Raw genomic sequence first — 25,883 nt, 5'->3', positions numbered from 1 at the left:
AAGAAGAACACCTTTAAAGGTGCAGAAAAATTTATTTCATATGGATGCCAGGAGCAGCCATTTTATGCAGTGTATCATACATGATCATGAATGCCCAAGAAAAATCTTCAACAGGGCTTGGGTGCAGCCATGCCATTTGAGCCACACCATTTATGGCAAAGCTGTATTGTAAGGCAAGCCACGAGATGTTCCATGCAAACTAACCAAAGCAATTCCTTCATGGCAATGCTGAACATGCGAGCGGCAACTGTTTGGAATGTGCCTAGTAAGGCCTGCCACATCAAAAAAAGTGATCAAGCATTTAGCAGTTCAAGGCAAGGTTGCCAAAAGTGGCACTCAAAATGCAGTACTGGCGTACAGTTTCTAGGCCAGCACAAACAGACCTCAACAAGTCATCTTTGCCCATAGTATTCCCTGCCTCAATGTGAGGTGGTGCTTCCCAGGATACCAAGGATAATAAATAAAAACCAAACCTATGGCTCAAAGGACTGAACAGCCAGCATTAAAAAAAAAAAAAAAAAAAACATGAAAAAAAAAACAGGGAGGGCAGGCACAAGAAGTCTTATTACACGAGTGGCCACAGTTCAGAAAGTTTTGCGATGAAGGGCCCGCATGCCTTCCTCTTCGTACTCTCTCTTGGATACCCACATGCGCTTGAATGTGTCGAGAGAAGCGAGAATAGAGCCACCAATCCAGGTAGAGTACAGCCGTTCTTGTGGGGCTGATATCTGCGAGAGATTATGCATCAGAAACCAACACGCTCATCACAGCCAAATAAGACTCACCCTGATTTTGATTCCCTTAGGTGATATCTTCTTCACCTCACCAAGCAGCCGATCACCAAAGCCTACAGCAAGACAAACAAATATGAGCAGTCAGTTTTTTAGCACACATGCTGATATTTTCCCAAAGGTAATCGGCCCCCTACCTTTGAAAAGTGTAGACCCTCCAGAGAGAACAATGTTTTGGTATAGAACCCTACGCAGATCCATGTCACACTTGTGTATTGCGAAGACGAGCACCTGATGCAGGCCCTCAAACTCCTCGCCAATAAGGTCTGGTCGGAAGAGCACCTCAGGCGCCCGGAAACGTGCTGGTCCAATTTCAAGAGTAGTTCCATCGGGCAATGTGTAATGAGCCTTCTCCGTATCCATTGTCTCTTCTCGTTGGGGGTTATTGGCCAAATAGCAAGCTTTCTCCTTCACCGTCTTGACAATCTCAAACTCTGCTGTCGTGTGGAAGTTGGTACCTTCCTTCCTCAGCAAGTGGCGTAGATAAGCAGTCACATCCCTGCCAGCAATGTCCACTCGCAGGATGCTGTGGGGGATGGCAAAACCCTCATATATGGGCACTGCATGGGTGACGCCATCACCCGAGTCAAGCACCACACCTGTTGTCCGACCTGTGGCATACCTGGTGGAAAACCAGCAGGCAGTAAGCACCAATGCATCTGTCTTTTCACTCAGCAATAACTTACAGGCTCAGGACGGCTTGCATAGACACAAATAATGCTGGAACATTGAATGTCTCAAAAAATATCTCTGCAGAGCGTTCCCGGTTTCTCAGCGGGTTTATGGGAGCCTCGGTGAGGAGGACGGGATGCTGCAACAAAGCACTGGTAAACTTATGAAATTTCAGTAATGATATCACACATACCTCTTCAGAGAATGTCTGTAGCTGCTCTTTGGAATAGATGTACTGCCATATCCTCTCCATATCATTCCAGTCTATGACAATGCCATGCTCCATCGGATAGCGAATGCTCAGGAGACCTCTGTGCTCCTACAGGAAACAAACCTCAGTATGTTAAATGTGGTGCAAGAGGTTTGGCATCGCTCATCAAATATCCCTTGCCAGACAATCCAATGAAAACACAATTGCAACTAATGCTTGTAAAGATGTAAATCATATTGTTTATTTTTATTTTTAATTTTTTTGTGATTTTGCACTTTTGCTGTTCTCTTTTTTTTTTATTGCAAAGCAGAGTAAAGTAACCTTTTATGATTATGACATTACATTGCAATCTGTAATAACATTTTGGTATATCTTAAGACTCTTTTGCACAGCATTTTATGTCTTAAAATTTTGTCCGCATTTTGTTTCATCATTCATTTCTATATGCCTCTATTCCAACTTTAGTAAAACACTTCATTTGTCACTCTCCTGAAATCTGATGAATGCATTATTGCCTAACGTACCTTAAACACAATGCTGCACATGCCATGCAACAGCTGCCTGGGCACACGTCAAGCTGTTTCATTACAGCCTTTAGCCTACACAGTAGAGGTGTGCTAATAGTAGTTTTTGAGACCGAAGCGAATACTAATTGAACAGTGCCAGAGGCAAATAGAAGATTGAATATTTTTCAAATAGTTTACGAATATGTACAGCCGTCTTATCACTATTATGAAACGATATTCGCATCCTGGTATTCACAACATTACAATGTTTGTCACTACACTGCACATTACAAAGCATGCTTTATTAAAAGTACAAAGGGAGCATTAGAAACAACTAAGCAGTTTGTTCGGAAACTCTGGGCTTTTCAGAGAATACATGATCAAACCATATCATATGAAGTTTAGAAAGGCATCCTTATTGGCCAATTAATATCTGTGAATACTTTCACGACCAAATCAGAAATGCGCGTCATCTGTGCCAGTGGTAAAGCGGAAAGTTCATTTTGTCTGGCTCGACTACTGAAGGCATGAAGTATATTGCAGTGAAACATTCAAATTTATTCATCTTAATTAATCATAAGTGCTCATAATTTAAGGACGCAAGTGCTACATCTATAAATAGTGCCAAATGATACCCACTGCCATATGCTGTGTCTACACAACATTTTAATGTAATTGTGTTTGGGTGGAAATGTCTAGCTGTCTGAGCGACACAGCAAGTTCTACTATGTTATGTCCACTGTGTATAGGATAAAAGTTATTGCATTTTTGCTTCAATTTCATGTTTGATCATGTACATTCAATGAAAACTATTAGAAAACTATTTGAAATGTTCACATTTTTGAATAGCGACTATTTGATTCGAGGAGCCCAAATCCAATTGGACAATATTCAATTTGTTATTCAATAAGTTCGAATCTTCACACACCCCTACTACACAGCCACCATGACCATTTCTGGTAAAATGAAGGTCATTAAGTAATGCAAGAAGAATTTAACAACATGCAAGTAAAAATTCTTTAAAGTGAATCAATTTTCACGAACATCTTTTTCATCATGTTTTTTAAACCTTTTCATACTGCAGGAATTGACAAAGATTATGCCAAATTTCCCAGAAACTTTTTTATAAATGCGATGCACAGGCAACCTTGTTTCCAATGCAAGTGTTCAAGCAACCCTTAAGAAAACAACTACACACAATGCCACTAACACTAGAGTTACTGTATTCATTTATTTATTTATACTGTCGATTCCATCAGGGATCATAACAGGAAAGGCATGTACCTAATTATCTTACAATATAACAATAATTAGTACAATATTTAGATTACACACGATCCATAGGTAATAGAAAGGCAGGCAATGTGGTAGACAGAAATAATCAAGTAATACATTGTAGTAACGTTACGAAAAACAAGAGGTAATAAAAAAAAGTAGAGAATTGACAAAGGTGAACAAAATGGTAGGAATTAATTACAAGATAATACATGGCAGTAAACTTAAGAATAACAAGAGGTAATGATATAGGCTGACAACTAGCAATGATGGTAGGCAGTGATTATAAAATAATACAAGGCAATAGGCTTAAAAATAAACAACAGGAAAAGAGTTAAACAATTAGCATAAATAAACAATGGTACCCAGTAATGAGAAAGTAATACAAGGTATTAAAGTTAGGTTTCCACAAGTAATAATCTGTAGGATACGTTTCAGATGTCGGTAAATAAATTGGGATTATGTATACAATATAATGAAATAAAATTAAACAGCACAGAAATAAATGGCAACACAGGTAGGTCATAAATGTGAAGCATGTAATTCGTTTTTGACGAATTTTCAAATTTAGATAAAGTTGCGCTGTTTGTAATAGTAGGGTCCAGCTTGTTGCACTCGCGTGTCATCAAAGGAAAAAAAAATTCTGATGACTTTCCATGTGAACTGGGTGTTCGTTTAATGATAGTTAGTGTTTATGCTATGTGTATCATGTTAGTGTTACAGATAAGTATTTGGAACTGTATTTTTAATTCGTTATGAATAAGTGGGTACATCACTTTTAATCATGCAAGCTTAGCTCGGTTTTGTACATGTTCCCTACAAGAGCAGAGTTGCACTAAGGTCTGCCATTCAGGTTTTGACAGGTTTTGACAAGAAGCCACATGTCACGTTTGCAAGAGCCAAGCTCGTCATGACAAGAACGACCGTGGTCGATCTGCACTACCCTCATTGTCTACACGCTTTCCTTCTTTGTCTAGGACAATCTAGGACCACTTTCTCACAAATTTGCACACGTGGGCTATGGTAGTGAAATTTTTACTGAACGAATATAAACATCTCGTTGCATGAGCTGAGACGTCACCTGGCACTGCATTTTATGTTTCCCATAGCCTGGTGTGCACCATCTGTCGAAACACACACCAACAAGCCACGCCGAACAAGTTCAAAATACAAAGGAAAAAAAAAAGGAGATTTATCATGAGAATCCTCCAATATGTATATATAAAATTGGCAGAGACACTTAAGACTGCTTACATGTGGGAATGCGAAAGCATTATAGCCCCTTTGGTGAAATGTTTTTTGCCATGTGTTCCTTGTCCGTGCAAGCTCTCACCTGCGTTCCAACTGCGCCTCGGTAAGGCCAAATCAAAATGCGCTAAGCGTCTTGCTTGCCCGTGAGGATTTCATAAACATGACGTGCGCAATAACACATGCACTAGGCAGACCTCTAGTCAACCAGAACTGTAGAGTCATCGTGGCATCAGGGAAGCATGCTCGCCTCACCCTGGAGGTGTGGGTTCGATTCCCACCCAGACCAAAATTTACTATCAAAGCCATTAATCTACTTTGTTCACACGAACCTCCCTGAGAAATAGGACGCCAATGCAAAGCATTTTTGTAGTTTTTACTCTTTGCGGCGTCGGCCATTTTCGGTACCATCTTTCGGTCACGCCGACAGATTTTCGCATAATGGGGCATATAATCCTTTCGCATTAAAAGGAGAAACGAGATAGACTAATTTTGGATGCAGCTGTCTGGACGTTGATTATCGAAGAAAGCACCAAACTGTGGTTACGCAGTGGCACTAGCATCACCAAATTTGTTTATCAGTGCCTTAGTGGTGGCTTCACCGTGTTGTATGGTTGCCTTTGCAACCACTTGCTTGAAGAATGGTGGTGCAAGCGGCAAATGGAAAACAGAGATGCAACTTTGCCAGAGTTGCATACCGTAACTTTAACACTGACGAGTGGCACCATCTGGAGCTGAAAACTGCAACCAGAAACGATCCGACAGATACATACATCATCAGTTTACAGTGCAAGGTATATTACCTCACGATGACTATCTATGCTCGTGAGCAGTACACAAAGGGTTAAGCACAACTGCAGCTATGAGCTGCTCTTTCGCAGCCTGACTCACATAAGCTTGCATTTGTAGTGGCTTTTGAACCGTAAGGTTCCCTGCCTACAACAGCACGAAAACACCTTTGGGCACTGCGCATCAGGGAGGTAGCACATGAAAACCAGAATTGCTGATGGAAACATGCTGTGTGCATTTTAAGACACTTCTGATTGGACCTATGCTGCAATATTGATTAATATGTAATGAAGTGTGCCAGAGAAAAGGGTTGGAATGTAGACGTCTGGGTGTTTTTAATGCCAGTATGTGCTCATATTCAATGCGTTTTGATTCAAATTAATTTGGCAACACAATACTTTTGCACAATCGTGGACATTTGCAAAGTTTTGTCTGGCAGGCTGGGCCCAGCTTCTATCAGCAGGATTGCTTATCTTATGTTTTAAACTTTGAAGTATTCAACACCAGCTACATGTTACTCAAGCTGTAATGAGCTCTTCTATTTAAAAAAAAGTTTCTGCCCATTCAGAATTAAGATATGGCACTGCATTTGGACAGCATTACAAACACAGTTCAAGCTCATATGACAACATACAAGGAAAAATTGACCTTTTCAACAGCTCTGTAAGCTGGCTGCTCAGTCACCAGAAGGTTGGGTTTACAGACTACATGCAATTTCAAGCTTTCAGGTGAAAACATGCTACTGCTGTCTATGTATATCGTTTTCTCTCTTTCTTTAACCTTCTCTGTATGCTAACCTAGAAGTTGGGCAATGTCCCAGCTCAGCAGTGGACACTTCCTGGCCTTGTGGTTGCAACTAATAACCCCTTTTAAAGAACACTCGCTAAAAGTGATCTTCAAGGATGTCAGCTAAGTAATACTTGTTGGGGGGCTAGTTGGTGCATGTTTCCAGAAGAGGGTTGTAGCGCCGAAATCCTTCCCTGTATCAGCCAAGAGCTGATACAGGGAAGTAGTTTATGAAGGCCAGATGACATTGCCCTTCACTTTCAATTACAAATGCAAAGGTTGGTCTGTGAAGAGTTTACTGTCCCTACAGAACTTTCCACAGCAGCCAATTTACAGAACTGAACTAAATTTATTCCTCAGGTACAGGCGGGGACAAAATTTTGTGGGATGTGTAAACACATGCCAAAGTGCATCATTGCAATTTCTGATGATGCAAACACCTGCTGTTAAGACATATCATTGCAGATCCTTTTGTGCTTATGTGCCTGCAAATATGCAGTACAAGGCTCTTGCTTTATCGGACAGTGCAATAATCCAGTTTGGCATGTGCGCACAGATCCAGCAAAATTTTGTTCCTACCTATACACGGCTCTCTGAACCAACTAGCAAGCTTTCCAGAAGAGCATACAGGGAAAAATTAACCTGCAAGACTTCTGGACATTTAATGCCCTCAGACCTTGAGATTATTTCAAATAATTAAATGTGATGGCACATCTGCATGAGCAGTGACGCATATGTGTACAGGTGTGGCCGCTGCTAGCGGGAACACGGGAGCCTGTGGCAGCGCTCTGCGGAGTGCCATTACTGACACCTCATGAAGTGTTGCTGCACAGGCGCAATCAAAGTGATAGGCGAAGCGGGCTGTGCATTTTGCTACAGTTCCTCCCTCTACCGCTCCCACTAGCACTGCTTCGACGTTTGCATTGCCATGTCGTCAGGGCAATAAAGTTTTGCGACTAAAGCAGGATTCACACGACAGGATGGATTGCCAATCCAGCCAACGCATGAGCAGGACGTAGCTCAGTGCCACCGAATCCCATGACACTCAAAAACACCGCAGATGAGGTGCTACTGGCATCAGTTGCTGCAAATCAACAACGCCAGGGTAGTCTGCGGACTAAATTGGCAATCTATTCTGTCATGTAAATCAAGCCTAAAAGCCATGTCGCAAACGTGGCTGCATTCTTCTTGACGCGAAGGACATAAAAAGCACAGCTACATCTGCATTGCTGATAATAAAGAAGGGATAGAGCACACAAACCCTTCACAAGTCAGTGGGTTTATGGCAAATATTGAAAGACACACTGGCGTGATTATAATGATGCCAACTTTTGATATGGTCCTGGTCTCCGTGACCCTTTATAAAGAACTGCAGTGTTTTTATGCCACTTCACTTCTTTGTAGCAAGTCGCTGCGGGATGGCTGAAGTGCCAGAGGATGAATGCTGCGCAACAATTGCAGAGGGTGATGAGACCAAGTGTTAGACACCAGTTGCTGTGGTTCGCCTGGAACAAACAAGCTGGGTGTGTTGCTTCTGGAATGCCTCACTGTTACCTGCCACACTGGATTGTGGATGAATTGTTGAGAGCAATGCAACCCAGCACCAATTGCATCATGGGCTCAAACAACACAAGCTGAATGCTTCGTTCTATGGGGGTAGTATTCTTGGGTGATCACTCTCAGTGATATTGGAGATTTCGCAAGACTCGGCATTGGACGCATCGAAGTATAAGGCTGATGGTGCACTTGGTACTTTGAAGATGGCGAACTTGGCACAGCGCCAAAAACTGTGTTGGCCTAAACATGCATGCTTCTGGTGCCGAGTCACGCAAAATTCCTCTAATGTAAAAATATCCACGAAAGTGATCACCCAAGAATACCGCCCCAGCTGCTTGCCCCAAAGCAGTTCACACAGCCAGATAGCTGCTGGAATTGTCACCCAAGTGGATTTGCCATGGTGCCAGCCAAAGTCCCAGGAAAGTGATAATTTACATTTATTTTAGAATAAATTCAAAGCACAAAGTTTCGAAAATGGCATTCATTTTTATAAAGCAATTAAGGTTTAAAATTATCCTTAGCAAACGAAAACTGCCGTGAAAGTATTATTCACATTCCAAATTCTGTGTACCTGCAAGCAGTACGATAAATCAGCCTGCATAGATTTGACTTTCGCATCAGTTGCATGAATACCCAGAGCTGCTAGTGCACATGATCTATACAGACGCCAATGCATGCGTGCCAAAGGTAGTAAAGGGGAGGAAGCATAGCAGATGACGTGCTGGGTGCTCCACCATAGCTTTGATTGTACATGTGTCACAAGGGTTCACAAGATGGCAGCGGTGGTGCTCTGCGCAGTACTGCTACGGGCTCCCATGTTTCCACTAGCCTGTACATATTTGCCAATCTGTGAACTTAAAGTTTTGTAAAATTTATGCAGACAGGACACGGAGCAGGGGGTTGCATGCATTTTTTTAAAGCTTGCCCTGAGCACACACATCTTGAGGGACACTATTAAATAAACACTTTATTAATAATGGTTTACCTTTAGACACAACACACACGCAGCATCAATCTTGAAACAGCAAAGACTGAAAGCAATACACTGTTGTTAGGTCAGTTACTTTTTCAGTAACTCTGCTGTTGCTGATTTTACCTTCTTCAGTAATTCGCCTGTATAAACTTGCTTGACTCGAGCAGCCCTCTGGAGTCTTTCCACCATCAGAAGGCTTCCAACGGAAGGTTCGGTGACCGATGAGGGAAACGTTATGGTGGACAGAATTTATTTTTCGTAAACATAACGCAACAATCGTAAAATAAGCACAAATTCGTAAACTTCGCAGAAAATTAGAGTTGGCAGGCATGCATATAACATGTGCCATACTTTGCATCCAGACAGACAAGCACGCATGCACCGGGTGCTGTTGGCATGGCAAGCTTAAACTTCGCTTGACCTCCTTGGCTGTGCATAATATGAGCACAAACGAAGTCACGGGACATAAGGGCTTTGAATGCGTACCTCTGCTTTCGGCCCTACAAATATGTCTCCTTCCAAGGCACCTGCCATGACCCTCTTGTGCTTTGGTCGTCCAATGCTGCAATAAAAGTCTCCCACTGTATAAATGCTGAGAAGGCAGGGCGAAAGATAGTGATACAAGATCAACGAGTGTATCTACATACAAGTTTGGGAAGTGGCATTTCGGTACTTGGTCGCCAGCAAAACCTGCCTTTATGACGCCGGAACCCTAAGTGTACAAAATCATTTCGTGGACTGTAAGACAGATGCATCCGCATGTCAACAATGCAAGAATAAACGAATAAGAAACGCGCTCTCAGTTGCACTGTTATAAACTACTGAGCAATGGTTGACACTTCACGATATACTCGTACAACTACTGAGCAATGGTTGACACTTCACGATATACTCGTACAAAAGATACTTACGATCGCGCCTATAAATCTAAGGTTGCAAACACAACAGCATTGCGTTCAGTGTACTCTGTACCACCATGCTCTGCACTATGCGATGACAAGAGTACTTTGCAGAAACAAAATATAGAATGAATTACAACAACGCCCACGCGTCGACCAGGCAAGTACGCGAAACCATTAGCTTGTCTGCCAAAAAAAGTTCCCAACTAGAGTGCGAGATGCGATTTTTGCGCTAAAAAGCAACACATGTCGCATACCAGGTGTGGAAGAGTAAGCTTAGCAATAAGTGACATAAGAAAAGAAGAAACACACAACAGTAAGCAGCGACACTGGCCACTGGAACGTGTTCCGCCCAGCCCATCTGTCAGTAGCTGCCTTTATCATCAGACAAGCATAACGACAAAGATGCGTTTTCGCCTGTTTGGGCTCGCGCGGGTAATTTTATTAAATCTGATTGCTTCCGCAAACTTATGCGCTCTGTCTGCACGATTTTCGGTGTGACTCATTGACTACTAAGAACATGGCGGACGATTTACATTAACAACTTAAGTTTAAAAGGTTCTGTGCGAGGCTCTATGCGAGACACACAAAGAATGGGTACTTACATTGTCTATAACTACTGGTTGATTAACTATCACGTCATATGTTTCCATAATCTATCACAGACGTTATTGGTTATGCCAGGTATTGAAAGTGGCTTCGCAAACGTCCTACCCACTGTGCACGACACCGTCGCGCCGTGTTCCGCGCCGCGCGTAGTAGGTGTTTACTTCGCACTCATCAAGCTCATCCTAGGTCCTCACTGTTATTTTTTTAAATGAAATTTATTTGTTTTATTTCACGGAACAAATTTCTTTTGGGCACTTCGGGCAGCGCTAGCTTAATCGAAAGCGGAGACTCGGCGCTCAAGGAGACGGCTGCAACCGCTCTACGAGAAACAGGAATTTTCAACATGGAAGCCAAGCGACTGGTCGGCGCCTCTAGCTTCCCTGTAGTCGGCTTCCCTCAGATTCCGCCAGGCTTGGACGCACTTTATTCAGCGTGTCTACAAATATACAGCGATCAGCCAAATCCTTTGCAGGTTGCAGCAGTCCTTAAGTACTGGTAAGTGCAGGTTTCACATTCGCTACCAAGAGTCTCTTTTGTGCTTACTTACGCACGCTGCTCAGAAAACATAGATGCATGCTTCGATGAGCAGTGCTGTTGGTGCCCTTGGAACGCCCAGGTGCAAGAACGTATGCTAATAGCTACGCTATTTTGACGGCACTCGTGTTTCAGGCTAGGTGGACCAGACCCACTCGACTATATCAGCATGTACGCCAACCAAGGGGATGAAGGCAAAGATATTCCCCCGCACTGGCACTACGTTAGCTTCGGACTTTCGGACCTTCACGGAGATGGCAGGGTTCACGAGTACGTACAGTCCATCTTACCTGTGCTGCGAACTTGTCGGGAACAGAGGTTGGTATTGTCGCAGGATCTCAAGTGCAGACACGCCAAGTGGCTTTGGTTTCGAGCTGACATTCCGGCTGCGTAAGGAACCCGACGAGACAGGGCCGCCGACTTGGCCTGCGGCCGTGATGCAGGGTCTGGCCAAGTACGTCTTCCAGTCTGGGAACGTACTGTGCGATGGCGATCACGTCTCCTGGCACTGCCCGCTGGACAACAGCGAATCGCGGATCGAGCACATGCTCATGATGGAGGACCCGCAACTGGGCACCGTGGCGACTCCGTTTGGGCCTGTCAGCTTTATTCAAGTAAGGCCCCGTGTGATCATGGCGATCAACGCTGCTAAAACATTTTCATTGCGCCGCAGATTGTCGGCGTGTGCGCAGAGGAACTCAAGGCGGCCCAGCAGTGGAACGGCCGCAGCTTTGTGGCACTCATGCAGCGTGTACCGGGCGCAGGCGGGCCATGGCTCGTCACGAACATGCGCCGAGGGGAGACGGTTTTTGAGCTCGACCCCAGTATCCAGGTGCCCCTCCCCCCTCTTGGACTGCATGCCCACTGCCTGGGGCAGGCACCGAGAGACACCCTTTGCAGGACGCTGTAGACCAGGGAATCGAAAACGAAGGGTCCGACCTGAGTGGCGTCAGTGCCAAGCTCTGCTGGTCAGAGGAGTTCCCCCCTGTTGTGCAAAGTGCCAAGGAGTCCGGGAGCAACACCTCTGTTGACACACCCAGCATATCACATTACGAATCCGAAGAAATCAAGCGGACTCTCAAAAAAGGACTGCTGGGCAGCCAACCAAGCAGTGAAACAGAGTGAGTATAACATTGCCTGCCGAGACTGCACAGTAAATTATTCTACAATTCTCCATTCTTTCAAAGGGACAACGGCCTGGAAACACAAGAGTTGGCTCAAACTCGAGCTTTGGAAGCAGTTCACCTGCAGCTGAATTTGGAAGCAGGGCTGCTGTTTCCCTTAGTCTTGAGGTAACATGGGAGCAAAGATTGTAGCATGATCTTGTTTCACAATGCCATTTACAATATTTCAGAGGAAGATTAAAACATGGCCGTCATTTTACATTCAAGAGTTCAGTTGACAGCGCTGCAGTGACACTTGTTGTTCCCAGTGTTATTGGTGCCTTTGCAAATGCAGAGCAACCATATGCAGTGCAGGGCTCTTGGTTACAGGTAAGAAAGGTTAATTTTTCAATCCTTCCTTGCTTGACTAAACAATCTCTGGACTCAGATTCTGCTCACAGAAGACCTTATTTCGGAGATGACTGTAAGCATGGAAGAGTTATGCACCGCGGAAGGTGTAAGTTCCAAGCAATTGGCATTTGAGAAGAACTTGTTTGTAACATCCTTGCTTTCTTTTTCAGCTGACACTGCCCAAAACATACACATGGCCCCAACGAAAGATGGCCATTACACTTTTGCCAGAAGAGCTGTGACCAAGCTGCTTTTATTTATTACGATGTGCATGAACTTAAGAGACTTTATCATGAAAATTCATGCTCTCAAAAAGTGCCTTCACAACTTGTGCAATTGTGGTGCTTTGGATGACCACATTATACAGCACATGTGTATGAACTGTATAGAGACTCCTAGCATGATGTGCTTTTCGCAAAAAGTGCCTTAGCAAAAAATTAAGTGTGAATATGGTGTTGCCTTTAAGAGGATTGCAGTTGGCATTTACAATGTACATAAGTGCATTTGTAGCACGCAAACAACTACAATGCAATCATTTTTGTGTTGTGGTTCTTGTAGCGTGTCTTAATGCTTTCACACTGGCTTCCTTGACATGCAGTTGTGCTCTGATCTGTACATTTGTTTATATGACGCTGTGATTGAAAACTACATGTTGACTAGGATGACGTCACTCACCCAATATTACTGACACCAGTACTTGCCAGTAGCTGTCAATAATGGCACAGTTCTTGATGTGCAAGTAGAGGCATCCTGTTGGATAAACTTTAAATACCTGGAATACTCGTACCAAACAGGTGGATGTGGATACTGCCGCAGGAAAGACAGGTGGCCTTTTATTCTTTTAACAAAATGCGCAAAATGTTGCCTTCATGTTTACGGGTGTCATCCATTGTGGCTTCACTGTGGCAGGTTGCTCCACCACCGAAATTTTTGTAAATCCAGTGTCTTTATTAAATAAAATGTCAGAGGCACATGATTTGAGTGTGCAGTTATGTACAGATGTACAGACATGAAGTTTTGGGCTCTTACGTGACAATGCCACCAGACCTGTAAGGGCATTCAGAGTGACCTTGAGTGAAGGGAGTGGTGCATGCACCACAGCAATAGCTTGGGACTTCACAACCTTTTTCGCCTGGAGGAGCCAGCTGTTGAGGCCCTGCCTCGTTTGAACCCGATGCATACTTTGAGGCCCCGCTGTTTCTTGGACGTGTCCCTGTGCATGACAGACAACAGTGCTTTCTCAGAAATCGGGGACTAGGACAAATTTTCAGTGGGAAAAAGGGTGAGACACTGTTTTATCTTTCAAAGTTCAGCTATGTCCAGCAAAGATGAGAACTTTACCTCAAATTTAAGGAGAAACATTGTCAGACGAAGTGCTGCTTATGCAGTCTTGGAGTACTGGCACTACACATTACTTCTAAGCTCCCAAATGTGTTGAACGGCTTGGTTCCCAAGCATTTCCTGTACATTACATTGAAAATTTAAAAAAAAATTGGAATCAAGAAAATGCTTCCACTAATTAGAAAAAAACTGGACAATTCCCAGGAGCAATTGATGTTAAGCACAAACTCCCAATGGCCAGCAAGTCCAGCTATTCTGAGCAGTAAGCTATTCTGAGCAGTGTTGCAACACCTTTTATAAATGTTGTAGAACATGCCTGGCAATAAAAGGCATCTGCTTACTGATGTTTGTGTGAACAGTTATCTGCAATCAAATGCTTCTTGGCATGGCCTTGTGGCCTTTCCCTCCTTTTCATCACTTATGGTGTGCTCAACAATGAGCCTACATGAAACAATGCCTTCCCTGCTCCATCCACCAACACTCTGAGCTTTGGTACTGCACGGCCTCTAAGCTAAGGTGGGATGACCCTTTGCTGCAGAGTCCATTACTGCAGACCATAGTCTCAATGTAATGGCATTCTCTTCCACCAAATAGAACCACCCTTTATTGATGATGAGGCCTCTCATTGCTTCTGATCAAAAACACTGCTTAGCTACAATGCCTAAAGAAATCTGGCCAATAGCCATTGTGTTTATGAGTGCATCATAATAATCACGAAAAAGAGCAAGGTTTCAGGTACTTGGAGGCAAAGTGCAGCCATTACATATTTTAAGTAGAATTTCAAGTTCCCTGTAGTGCATACAGAAATGCTTGGCCCAGCTGTTTATAAAAAAAGTAATTGAATTATGGGGTTTTACGTTCCAAAACCACTTTGATTATGAGGCATGCCGTAGTGGAGGACTCCGGAAAGTACACGAGTGTTTTTGCATTTCGCCTCCCATCGAAATGCGGCCACCGTGGCCGGGATTCAATCCCGTGACCTTGTGCTCAGCAGCCTAACACCATAGCCACAGAGCAACCACGGTGGGTGGCTCAGATGTTTGTTCATGGCAGTGCTGTACAGCAACTAAGCAAGTTTATGTGCTGCATTCAAAAGGTGTCGCAGGGCCATTTTAAAACGTGCATGCACCAGAATTGCAGACCTTTTCATCAGAGTGGTGGTAACTGGCTACTAGACACAATCCTGCAAAAACATGCAACTTTGTGGTTTTGCAATACTTTTCCATTTGTAATAATGTTTCATGCAGCATTCAAATGATCAGATCACAACTGGTGTTGCATGACCAAATCACAATGGATTTTTCACATGCCACTTCTAAACAGCCCAACAAGCGTGCAAAAACTGTGCTGCTCTGTTGTACTGGAGCTGAAGCCCCGTGAATGCAATGACTGGAAGTTGAGTTTGGTCATAAAACAATTTTCTAGTTCACCGAGTTGTGAATGTATTTTTTACATGTTGCAATATCATTTATTTATTTATTTTTACCCTATGGGCCCCAAGGGGCATTACATGAGGAAGTGAGGGGGGGGGGGGGTTGAAAAACAAAAATATCACGACACTTGTGTAAGAAAGCAAAAAAGAAATTGGTAAATGATAGCCTAGAATTTTCATAGAAAACTTTCCAGCCGAGGTAGAACAGCACGTGTGAAAAATAAAGCACACAAAAATTTGCACAGATTTGTGAATTGCAAGAAGTCCACATTATGCACGGTATTTTGCAGGTAGCTGGCTATCTAGCATTGTTTGAGGTTCTGCAAAGCCCAGAGTTTCCTTCAAAAATTACTAGCAGGCACACTGGTGCTAATGTCTATGAGAGCTGCAAATACGGCGGTGTAGCCAGCATGAGAATGATGTGCAGTTCGTGGACTTGCTTTTTAAACTTGGTCATTTTGGCATGAAATTGCTTTGAGACTTTGAAAAGAGATCATATTCAGCAAAATATTGTTACGGGGATGTTACGAGTATATAAAGACTATATTTACAATATTTATACAGGATGAGTCAGAGTAGTTAAGATGGCCGCCCACCAACAACACTCAGCAGCCAGCATCTCCGATCTTCCTCTCTCTTCTTTCATCCTTCCGTAACACGACCCTCGGGTGGCAAAGCGCCGTCTCGGCGCATGGTAGGCGAAGAATTGCGAGCGAAGTATGGCTTCAGCCGCGAAACGTGCACGTCAACAGGCGTCTGACTTGAGGATGCATCAAAGTGTAGCAGCGAAATCTCGTAATTTACGTCGTTAACTTGGCGTAGGACTTCATAAGGCCCTGTGTAGCGAGAGACAAGCTTCTGGGAGCTTCCCTCTTCTTTCATCCTTCCATAACAATATATTATAAATTCAAAAAATTGCAATGGTTACACATGTGCAAAAAGACTTGATTGCATTACTGTGTTTAGAACTGAATTGAAATTTGGGGTTTTATGCGCCAAAACCACAATTTGGTTATGAGGCACGCCGCAGTGGGGGACTGCGGCGTGCCTCATAACTCATAATTTTGACCACCTGCGAATCTTTTAACGTGCCCTCAATGCATGGGACACAGGCTATTTTGCATTTTGCCCCCATAAATATGTGGCCGGGATTCGATCCCGCGATGCTGTGTTTAGAAAGAGTGCTTGGAAATTTTTAAATGTAAAGCCTAATATATAACGTTGCAGGAACGTCTGAAGCCACAAGCAAGAAAGTCAAGTAAATCCATATACGTACTAACCATCATTTCCATGCCAGAAGATCGATTGTAGAGCCAGAGTTCTCCCTAGTAATCGTTAGAGATACTCTATGTTGTAAAGCATTCCCAGACAATGAATAGATTCTTGTAAGGCGCACAAGTGTGTGCGTGACGACAGCAGCAAGGCAACGGTGACCGATTTGTTGTACTCTGGCCAAAAAGTGTTATGGTGCAGTGCCGCACATGTCACAACACTAACCTCGTGCAGTAATCATGTTTATGCAATAGACTGTCTGTTCACAAGCTATGCCAAAATGCACACCAAGGGGGGGTATTCTGTAAGAGTCCACCTAGTGGAGCTGCCGATTGGATGCAGCTGTTTTGAGCGAGAATGAGACGAGCGACCCCAGCCAATCCGCAGCGGCCGAAATGCACAGCCCACTAGGTAGACTCCCTACAGAATACTTCCCCAAATCAGTTGGATATACAGTCAACCACAAAAGTTAACAATCCACAGGATCTTGGGAAACATTGAATTTCCCAGCAGCCTGTAATAGTAGCCAGTAATCTATACATCAAAATCTTGTTTGCACATGCTAGTAGAGGCTGGAAATGAGAATACCAGGCTGCGCTGTGAGGCTGCGGAGATATTAAACTTTTTCTCGGACCTCGTGGTCCGTAAGCTTTCGTGGTCAACTGTGCGGTGCGAGACATTGACACAGCGATGCCATGAAGACCAGGATGTAATATGATGCTTGTTGTGGGAAGAATGGTTATGAAAGTTGTATGCGCGGAGAAGTACGATACATATCTAAATATATTTAAGGATTCTGAACCCTCTGTGGCACAGTGGCACATATCTTTTCTAGAGGATTGGCTAAGAATTGGCACACACCCAGTGGCCAAAAAGGGTGAAGCCCTAATACAGGGACGCGCATATTTCACTTAAAGTGTTTGAAAAAAGATTTTGTGCTTACCGCTGTACTGTGCTTGCTCACATTTCACTCCCCTGGAACACACGACAACCCTCCCTGAATGGATGCTTTCTGCAGCTGCCAGCAGGCGGCAACACAAGTATGCGTTAGTGCCGATATTCACAGCAGCTATTTTCTCACGGATGAAAGAAGTTTATCATTATGTTCTTAAAAAACAGGCAACTGTGCCAAGTGTTACATTGAACAATGCAGACTCTAAAATGCGACCTTTCTGCGAAATTTAGGCAAGAACAGTGCAGCAGTAAGTGCAACATCTTTTTTTTGAACACTTAAAGCAAAATGTGCACATCCCTGTAAAAGAAAATATTAAAAATCAAAGCTGTTGAATATCGTGTACCATTCTACTAAGAGGTCTGTGTGCATTAGAGATGCCTTTAAGTCAACATTACATGCACAGATTTTATGTTGCGATTTATTTTCATATTATGCAGAAGAGATGCGTCCACTGCCACTCTTCTGTTGGTGAAAATTCCATGCTATACAAGCAATCAATGACGTGGTTGAATATAATGCGCTATTCCATTAAGAAGTCTGTGTGCTTTGGTAATACTTATGAGCCGACCTTATATGTACATGTTTTATGTGGTGATTTATTGTTCGACTACGAAGAACAGTGTTGGGCTCACTTGCACAGCTTAGTCAGTCAGAATTAAACCACAGAAACCGGTCCACTGTGTGAAGAAACTTGGGGAATTGATCCAAATAATGCTTTGCACTAAAAATTAGAGGCACTTACACTCCACTTGACGAAGGCCGACTGCGCCGAGTTCCTGGCTTGATAACTGGCCGCGGTTTGTACAGGTCGGAAGATTGGTAGCACTTTGATGACACAGATTCTGACCTGCAAACCACACAAACGTAATTGAAATGCTAATAGTCAGACAGGCACTTTTTTACCTCACCTAGCCCGAGGTTCACTCCCACTCGATCGTCGTGCAGGCCGCCGTGTTCTATCATTAACTGATGCATCTGAAAGCTGGTCAGTCTCATCACATGACATGGCTGCTGCTGTGTCCTCGGAGGTATCTTCCCGTGAAATGGCCTTGCGAGGCTCTGTTCGTAATGAAGACCGCTCCTCATGGTGTTTTTCCTTGCCATACTTTGCGAGTTCACTGAAGTCTATGGTTCCTGTTGGTCGCTTGCCTTCCGTGAAAATGGATGAGAACTCTTCTGAAACATACTTTGGGTTAATCTTGCGGGTCCGCCTGAGCCCCATCTTTGGCTTGGCTGTTCCATCAGAAACATCTGTGGATGGAGAGTTTGAGAGTCCTCTGCCAGTGCTGCTGCTCTCGTAAGGTACTGGGCAGGGTGGCTGGGGCTCCTTGGCTGGTGTCGGTTCATGCTGCTCTGTAACCTGCGAGTGTACCGACAAAACCTTAGTTTGCTTTCTCCAGTGATAAATTCAGTGCAAAAAGGTTCATACCTGTTCTACAGAAGCAGGTGGAGGCACAACTCCATCAGACACACAATGCTCTGTTTCAGATCTGCTCAAGCGGTCATCATCCTCATTACTGCTGCTTGTGATTTTCTTAACTGCAAACGCAGAGTGGGCACATGAATAAACTCTTATGACCCAAGCTCATTTCTAGGCACTCACTTTCTCTTAGTGGTATCTTTTTTCTTTCCCTAGATGAAGCATTGTCATCCTCATCACCTGAAGACACACTGATGCGGTCATCATAGGAAGACAGATCGCTGGTGTGCACTGAGCTGACAGTCACGTCGGACCAGGCACCATCTGTTTCATGGCCATCTGAAGCTTCTCGCTTTGGTCGCTTTTTCTCTGGTGAATGCTTTTCAGTGGTAGTCTAAAAAGATAGAAAGCTCACTTACTGTGCTCCATGCAATTAGAACGAAGTACCAACCTACCTTTCGCCTGGATGCTTCAGGTCCGTCTTCCACCGTGGGACTCTTCTGCTCAAGTGGTGCTGCAAAGCTGGAACTGCTTGCTTGGTCATTATTCTCCAAGTGCACTTCATTATCTGGTGTAGGCGCCTCATTCTGCATGCCTTCAGCTTGTTTCTCAGTGATGGTGCTCACCAGCTGCAAGTCAGCTCCACTGCTACCAAACTGCTTGTCACTGACATAAGAAAACCTCAAGATCTCGGCTTCTTTTGCTTCAACTAGCTGTAATGCACCATGAGAACGTTCATCGTAAGCCTTTGATGAAGTTTCTTGAGAAATTTCACCAGACATGCTCGCACTAACTTTTGTTTCAATTTGATAATCACATGAAATATTTTCCTCGGACTTGTCTTGCGAAACATGCTCTACCATTGCCAAGGGAGAATCTTCACAAACATTTTCATAGTCTTGCTGTGATGAACCACAAGGATTGGCATTTAGTTCAGGAGGCTCTGATCTGAAACTCTCTTGCATCTCCATATGGAATGATGCATCATCAGTTGCTTGGAATAAATTGCAAGATATAGGTTGCAGAACCTTTTCAGATAACATCTTTTTTGAAGTTCCACTATCTTTGCTGTCAAATGTACTTTGCCTATTGTATGCTTGCTTTTTTTCCTTTTCATGACTTTTCTCTTTTCGAGAACTTTCACCATGTTTCTCAGATGACTTACTTGACTTCTGCTGCCTGGAGGAATCTTTCGTGGAACAACGGTCTTTCTCTCTCCTGCTCTCACTGTGTGACCTGTGACTGTCTGAACGATCCCTGGACTTATCTTCTCGAGAATGCCTGTCACTGTGTCGCTTTCTGTCATCATTGCGTTGGCTACTACTGTAATGGCGGTGTTTATCATCCAACCGCTTCCGCTCATTCCTACTGTCACTGTCCTTTGATCTACTGGACTGGCTTGAGTATCCTTTGCTCCTCTCATCTTTTGTTACATCTGCCCTGTTCCTTTGGGTTTCCTCTCTTGAAGAGTTTCCTCTGTCCCGAGATGTGCTGTACTTGTCTTTCTCTTTCAGCAGATCTCTGCTTTCCCTACTGGAATCGCCATCACATTTATTAGACTTTTGCATTTTTGACCTGCTTATGTCAGAGTTTTTTCTTGATATATAATTTCTTGAATGTGACTCTGATCTACCTGAATGTGAGCAGGATTCTTTGCCTTTCACAGAGTCCACCTTTCGTTCTTTCTTGTCTTTGTCCGTCGGCTTGACTTCCATCTTTGTCATGGCAGCTACTTTATCGTTATCCTTCCTGTCAAATTCATTTACAGTAGGTTCGTTCTTCAATGAGTCCGGCTTCATGTTGTCCAATGATGCAGGAAGTTCAACATTTTCGGTGACAGGCTTATCATCTGCACTTCCACTCTGACTGATGGCTGGTGAGTCAGACTCCAGAGCGTCTACTGGAGTTGGCAGTTCAGAAGATGCCTCATTTGGAGCTGGATCAACAGGTTCTGCTGAAGTTTCACAGAAATCATAGCTTTCAGCTTTCTCAACTGGCAGCTCAGCAGGAATATCTTCAGTGTGCTCATTGCTCTCTGTCACAATCATCAGCTGATGTTCAGATGACGAGTCCATTAGGCCATCAGGCATCAAAGCTTCTGTGTATGGTTTAGGAGAGCAGCTGCCGGGGACGTCCTGTGTTGTCTCATCTAAAGGAGAACAACAATTATACCAGCTTTTACTGCTTCAACAAAGCAGTCTACATTTTCACACCTCAGGTTCTGTTCACGTGCAAGAGATGTTCACTGGCTTCAGCAAGTGTAATATAGCTGTGCGCTCCCATGTTACAGGGAAGTCTCACATAATTGCAGTTTTACATATCTGTATGCACAATGAACTTTAGAGGCAGTTGCTGCAATGCAAACGATAGGCAACTCTTTTAAACATCTTCTATTTACAAAATAAAAATATGTGCAACAAGTCGGCAAGAAAACACCACCACGCATAGAGTATCGTAAATTTACTACCAATGAATAAGAATAGTGTTGCAATGTATTTTTTTTCCCTCAAGAATGACCACTGTATCTCTGATCAAAAATGTCAGATGCAGGTTGCCTTCAAATCTCTTCACCTGTCTTAGAAGTCTGGAACAGAATGCTTGCCACTGGCCAGTGAGCAGCTGCACATGAACTGCACCTTTTACCACTTGCAAATATCTCACCATTTAAGCTAATGTGTTTTGACTACCGTTATGGTCATCAGTAAGATACAGTATAATTTTAACTGCAGTATAAAAAGAGTGCCTTTAGGAACACTTGCAGATGCTAGTCACAGTGGCACAATTTTTTCCCCAGTAACTGTCTAACCTGGCATCAAGATCAACTAAGCAAAATGGGAAAATGTCAAGTTCCAATACCCAATGTTGACAGTGACATGGTAGATGGCAACTTGTCATTCACTCAGTGGCAATGCGCAAGGCAATGCGCAAGATATCTGCAAGTAGAACTCTAGATATTTTGGTATTTTCACCAATTAGACCAGTTCTCTGACTGATGACTTGCAACTGCACTTTACTGGAATACCTGCTTGCCACCCATTATTCCATACGCTGGTGTGCTGTGCTGGCCGATCATATACAGAGTGTAAAAATCAAGCTCGTGGTAATGTTGGCAACATATGTCAAGTTAACTTCTTGGCTAAATTTTGCCTGCCCCACATAATGTCCAAGACAGCAATGCTTTTCTATGCTGAACATGGAAAGTATGCCCGTGCACTGGACTCTCGTGATTTGCAAGTTCTGAAGTTGCATCTAGTGTGCTAGGTCACAAGGACGCTCAATGCAGCACCTTGACTGGGATGCTGCAGAAACAGTGCCACTTCGACAGCAGAAAGTGCTTTATTAGATGAGTGCTATAAAATACACCAATTAAAATGCTCCAAAGACCAGCAAATTTAATTGAAGATTTTATTTCATGTCTCAAACAAAGTTCTTTTGGTTTCACTTTAAAAAAAAAGTAAAAACACAAGTCCTTTCATGATCACGTAGCACGATCTCACCAATAATCGTATAGAAAACCGCTCATATTTATAATCGACAAAGTAACATTTGTAAAGCTTTTAACAGAATGACACGTCTCAAAAACACCTCCCAAGCAAATTTTGCATTCTAGAACTAGGAATACACACACAGGTGCTTATAATGATATTTGAAGATAACAGGGGAATTGCACTATTATTTGTTTACACTATTGCACTTTGCCCTTGAAATACGTCGCATACTAAAAGAACCAATATAATTTCTATAGCCAACATTAAAAGTAACTCCAATCATTCAGATCACCGCTTGTCAAGGCACTGGACAATATAAGAGGTCAGTGCACTTGCAAGTCTTTCCAGCAGCAAGAGAGCATTCCTGTCAATTAATTAATGTGAAAAATCACTTTTATTTTTACTACTATATTAACCAAAAAGTGGTCATATGTATATATATATATATATGTATGTGTGTGTGTTTGTGTATATATATATATATATATTACTCCTAATACAAGTCTGCATTGTGCAGTGTTGCCTGACAATAACGAGATCCACAATGACAATGGCATCCAGTACAGTTTCTAACAATGCATACAGTGAAATATTAATGTAGTCAAGTGTAGAGCGCAGTATAAAAACCAAGAATTTTTGCATTATATTTTCCATATGCAGAACCTATAATCCCCAAAATTACCCACAGCAGTACAGAAAAGGCGCAGCTGCTAGCATAGAACATTCAAACAAATCGTAATTGAAGAGCATATGAGCACAATCTGCACGTATGTACATATGTAATATCACAATGTGATGATCGTGAGTTATCACAAAATCGACTGGAATCTTTAGGCAGGATCACCATTTTACACAAGGTTTACATGAACCAAGGGCTAAGAAGGTCAACCACATCGAGCATTTTTTCATGTGCCCAGCTGGTGTACCATCACCCAGCGTATTAGTATCTGGGGAAAAGTTGCTACTACATTAGCAACCAAACTGTTACATTGTCATCTATGAAGCGGGGCTGAAAGGTGACGCATGGTAAAATGCTCTGTGTCGTTAGGCCTTCTGGGGCTTCAGGTTAAATGACCTGCTCCCACTGGCAGTGCTGTTTTTTCTGGAAACAAGCTCTCTCTGCATGCAAGCGCTGTAGTCTAGCATTCAGGAAATTACTGCCATCAGCCAAATACACAAAGCTCAGGACACGGCACTTTTTGTGCAGCAACAGCTGCAGCTTGTACAAAGGTCAAGCCACTTCTGTTGCGTCACTAAATGTCATTTCCCGAGCTCTGGAGCACAGTAGTAGTTCCTCTAATCGCCAGACGTAGCACAAAACGTATGCACGACCTCTGGCAAAGATATATGCCCACTCCGAGAACCCTCGGGCGTCACAACCACACCGTACAATGTCAAACATGCATTGCTGTTAGCAACAGGTCGGTTAGTAGTCGAAAGCATCGTCAAATACCTATACTGAATTCAGACTTTGGCGGCGGTGGTGGTAAGGCCGACGTTTGAGGCGGTGGTGGCTGGCTGATGAAGTCGGTAAGAGTCTCGGCCGCCGGTTGCTGGGTTGAGGAGTCCTTTTCCGAACTCAAACCGAGATACTGACGCACGCCGTTCTCCACCTCGGGCGTGAACACATGGTATATTTTTGGGTTTACTATCTGGTCGACCAGATGGTCCATACCTGCTGACAGCATGCCCGACCTGGGAAGCGGGCACAACATCATCAATGCGCGTCAACGCGAAACGTCTAGCAAAGCCAAAGACGCAATTACTCACTCGTTTATTTCCCTGCGCATCATGTCTCGAACATGGTTTTTGTTCATGTCAGGAGTCCATGTCTGTGTTGACAGGAACTTAGTGATGTAGCCTTCGATCCTTTGCTTCAAGTTCAAATAAGCAGGCTGCAATGGCCACAAGCAATCACGTTCCAATGACATGTTTCGCTTCATCACGGGAGTTATCACTCAAAAGTTACTTACCTTTGTATCGACATCGCCAAGGCAGTCTCGCCGTAATTTATCAAAAAGGCCACGGGATTTCAAGTGGCTTACAATGCTTGCTGTTAATTTGGGATCGCCTGGCGGTAGTTCTCTAACGCTTGAACTAGAAGTCATCTTCGCGCTTAACTAGTAAGTGTCCAAGTACGACACATCAAATTCGACAAAACATCAACACTACGCATTCCAAACGTATAACCACAAACTTACAAACTAAGCAAGGAGGAGGAAGCGAAATTAGAGAAATAGTTCTAACGTCGACTAACAGACACCGCACCGTAACCGTACCCTAACGGATAAGTTACAACATAACGGCAGCCGCAGCACCGCAGCGTAAACAACGCCCGACACTGACAGCACTCGTTTCCCGGATGGCCTCAGTTACGTACTTTACCAGTTTGATGGTTGGTGAATAAAACCCTTACAAATGAACATATACGAAATTTTATCAAAAATTAAATTTGGCTAACGCTGCTCCGACCATCCGGCGGGAAATTAGTTCGCCATATCCTCCGACATTGCGTGCTGTGGCAGCCTGCCTGCGCGCGTAATGTCGGAGAGAATCGCATACCGTAATTATTATTCTACGAGACTCCATGCTGCGCATTCTGCACATGTGCTCCAACATCGCCTGCACCATGGCCTGCACCAACTTCTCGCCATCATGCGACGGGGGCAACCGGGGGCGCCCCATGGCGCGTCGCGGACACCGCCTTCGGCCGCTTTTCGCAGCGAGCAATCGCACACTGTCGAAGACAGATGCCGAGGTTTTTATCGCCCGTTTCAGCATATCGCCCGTTTCTACGGCAGGCCTCGCCCCCGGCTCTTCGCGGCGGCACAGGGGTCCTACCGAGGACGCTGCTGCGTACCTGCAGAACGCTGTCAGCTGTTTTTCCTGCGCTTGAACCACTTCGCCACCTGCGCGCCTGATGCTGAGGTAGATGTAGATTATAGGCCGAGGGCAAAATAACGTCATGCCTGCCCACCTGCGCACGACCCACTGCCTAAACCAGCTTGTTCTAGAGCGGGCAGAGGTGTGTACGTAAACCTACAAGGCACAAAACGTTACTGTCTTCGTTAACACATGCTGTGACGGGAGCGACAATATAATCGGTGCAGTCGCACGCGTCGCATTCCGATTTTTAGAATCCGTCGTTCGTATAAGATGACCCAGCTCCGCACCCTCTCCATCGGCCAATCCAAGCTCCATGTCTATATGCTGCCACTCATAGAACTATTCTGCACTCTTAAACAAAATTACGCCCTTTGGGTCGCATCTTGCCGCACAACGATAATCACCACCTGTCTTGTCCACATTTCCTTTCTTTAACGCTGCGAGCCCGGTACTTCCAAGTCACGAACGGCATGCGCGTTATCAACATGACAGAGCATTCTCGACAGGAAAGTAGCGAGCGCCAAGTTTTCAAGAAAGGAAGCACGTACAAGCATTGGGCAGATGACGATTATCGTTGTGTGGCAAGCGACGACCCAAAGGGTGTACATACATATTATGGCGTTGTTCACGTACATCATTAAAGCCCATATTCTATGCCTGCCGATCGAACTAAATTGTAGTAGTCAGTTTCGAAATAAGAATCGGCCCGTGGCTATACGTGCACA

The 25,883-nt window shown here is 43.9% G+C and overlaps 3 protein-coding genes across 5 annotated transcripts; 1 reads left to right on the top strand and 2 right to left on the bottom strand.

Annotated features, from left to right (window-relative positions):
- Positions 1-12: 12 nt before the first annotated feature.
- Positions 13-10,401, bottom strand: Arp1 (Actin-related protein 1). 2 transcript variants are annotated; one of them, XM_050192980.3, is made up of 8 exons: positions 10,313-10,401; positions 9,456-9,520; positions 9,295-9,370; positions 1,657-1,782; positions 1,478-1,602; positions 929-1,413; positions 786-847; positions 13-728 (listed from the first exon to the last, which is right to left on the bottom strand). In XM_050192980.3, the coding sequence occupies exons 1-8, from the start codon at positions 10,358-10,360 to the stop codon at positions 585-587; spliced, it is 1,131 nt and encodes a 376-aa protein (XP_050048937.1). In that variant the 5' UTR covers positions 10,361-10,401; the 3' UTR covers positions 13-584. The 2 variants fall into 2 exon arrangements, with proteins under 2 accessions (XP_050048937.1, XP_072142402.1); XM_072286301.1 differs by lacking the exons at positions 9,456-9,520; positions 10,313-10,401 and adding an exon at positions 8,932-9,004 and having other exon boundaries at positions 9,295-9,346.
- Positions 10,402-10,524: 123 nt separating this feature from the next.
- On the top strand, positions 10,525-13,340 carry Su(fu) (suppressor of fused). The gene is made up of 9 exons (XM_050192978.3): positions 10,525-10,811; positions 10,986-11,120; positions 11,185-11,464; positions 11,524-11,682; positions 11,751-11,971; positions 12,038-12,142; positions 12,205-12,343; positions 12,402-12,470; positions 12,535-13,340. The coding sequence occupies exons 1-9, from the start codon at positions 10,525-10,527 to the stop codon at positions 12,604-12,606; spliced, it is 1,467 nt and encodes a 488-aa protein (XP_050048935.2). The 3' UTR covers positions 12,607-13,340.
- LOC126545216 (uncharacterized) lies at positions 13,292-25,515 on the bottom strand. 2 transcript variants are annotated; one of them, XM_072286252.1, is made up of 9 exons: positions 25,133-25,515; positions 24,043-24,167; positions 23,726-23,967; positions 19,240-20,933; positions 18,968-19,178; positions 18,794-18,903; positions 18,273-18,724; positions 18,107-18,211; positions 13,292-13,577 (listed from the first exon to the last, which is right to left on the bottom strand). In XM_072286252.1, the coding sequence occupies exons 2-9, from the start codon at positions 24,087-24,089 to the stop codon at positions 13,481-13,483; spliced, it is 2,958 nt and encodes a 985-aa protein (XP_072142353.1). In that variant the 5' UTR covers positions 24,090-24,167; positions 25,133-25,515; the 3' UTR covers positions 13,292-13,480. The 2 variants fall into 2 exon arrangements, with proteins under 2 accessions (XP_072142353.1, XP_050048934.2); XM_050192977.3 differs by lacking the exon at positions 25,133-25,515 and adding an exon at positions 24,246-25,106.
- Positions 25,516-25,883: the final 368 nt, after the last annotated feature.

Source organism: Dermacentor andersoni, chromosome 1, assembly GCF_023375885.2.
Source record: "Dermacentor andersoni chromosome 1, qqDerAnde1_hic_scaffold, whole genome shotgun sequence".
NCBI lineage: Eukaryota > Metazoa > Arthropoda > Arachnida > Ixodida > Ixodidae > Dermacentor > Dermacentor andersoni.
This window is presented reverse-complemented; position numbering and strand designations above follow the sequence as displayed.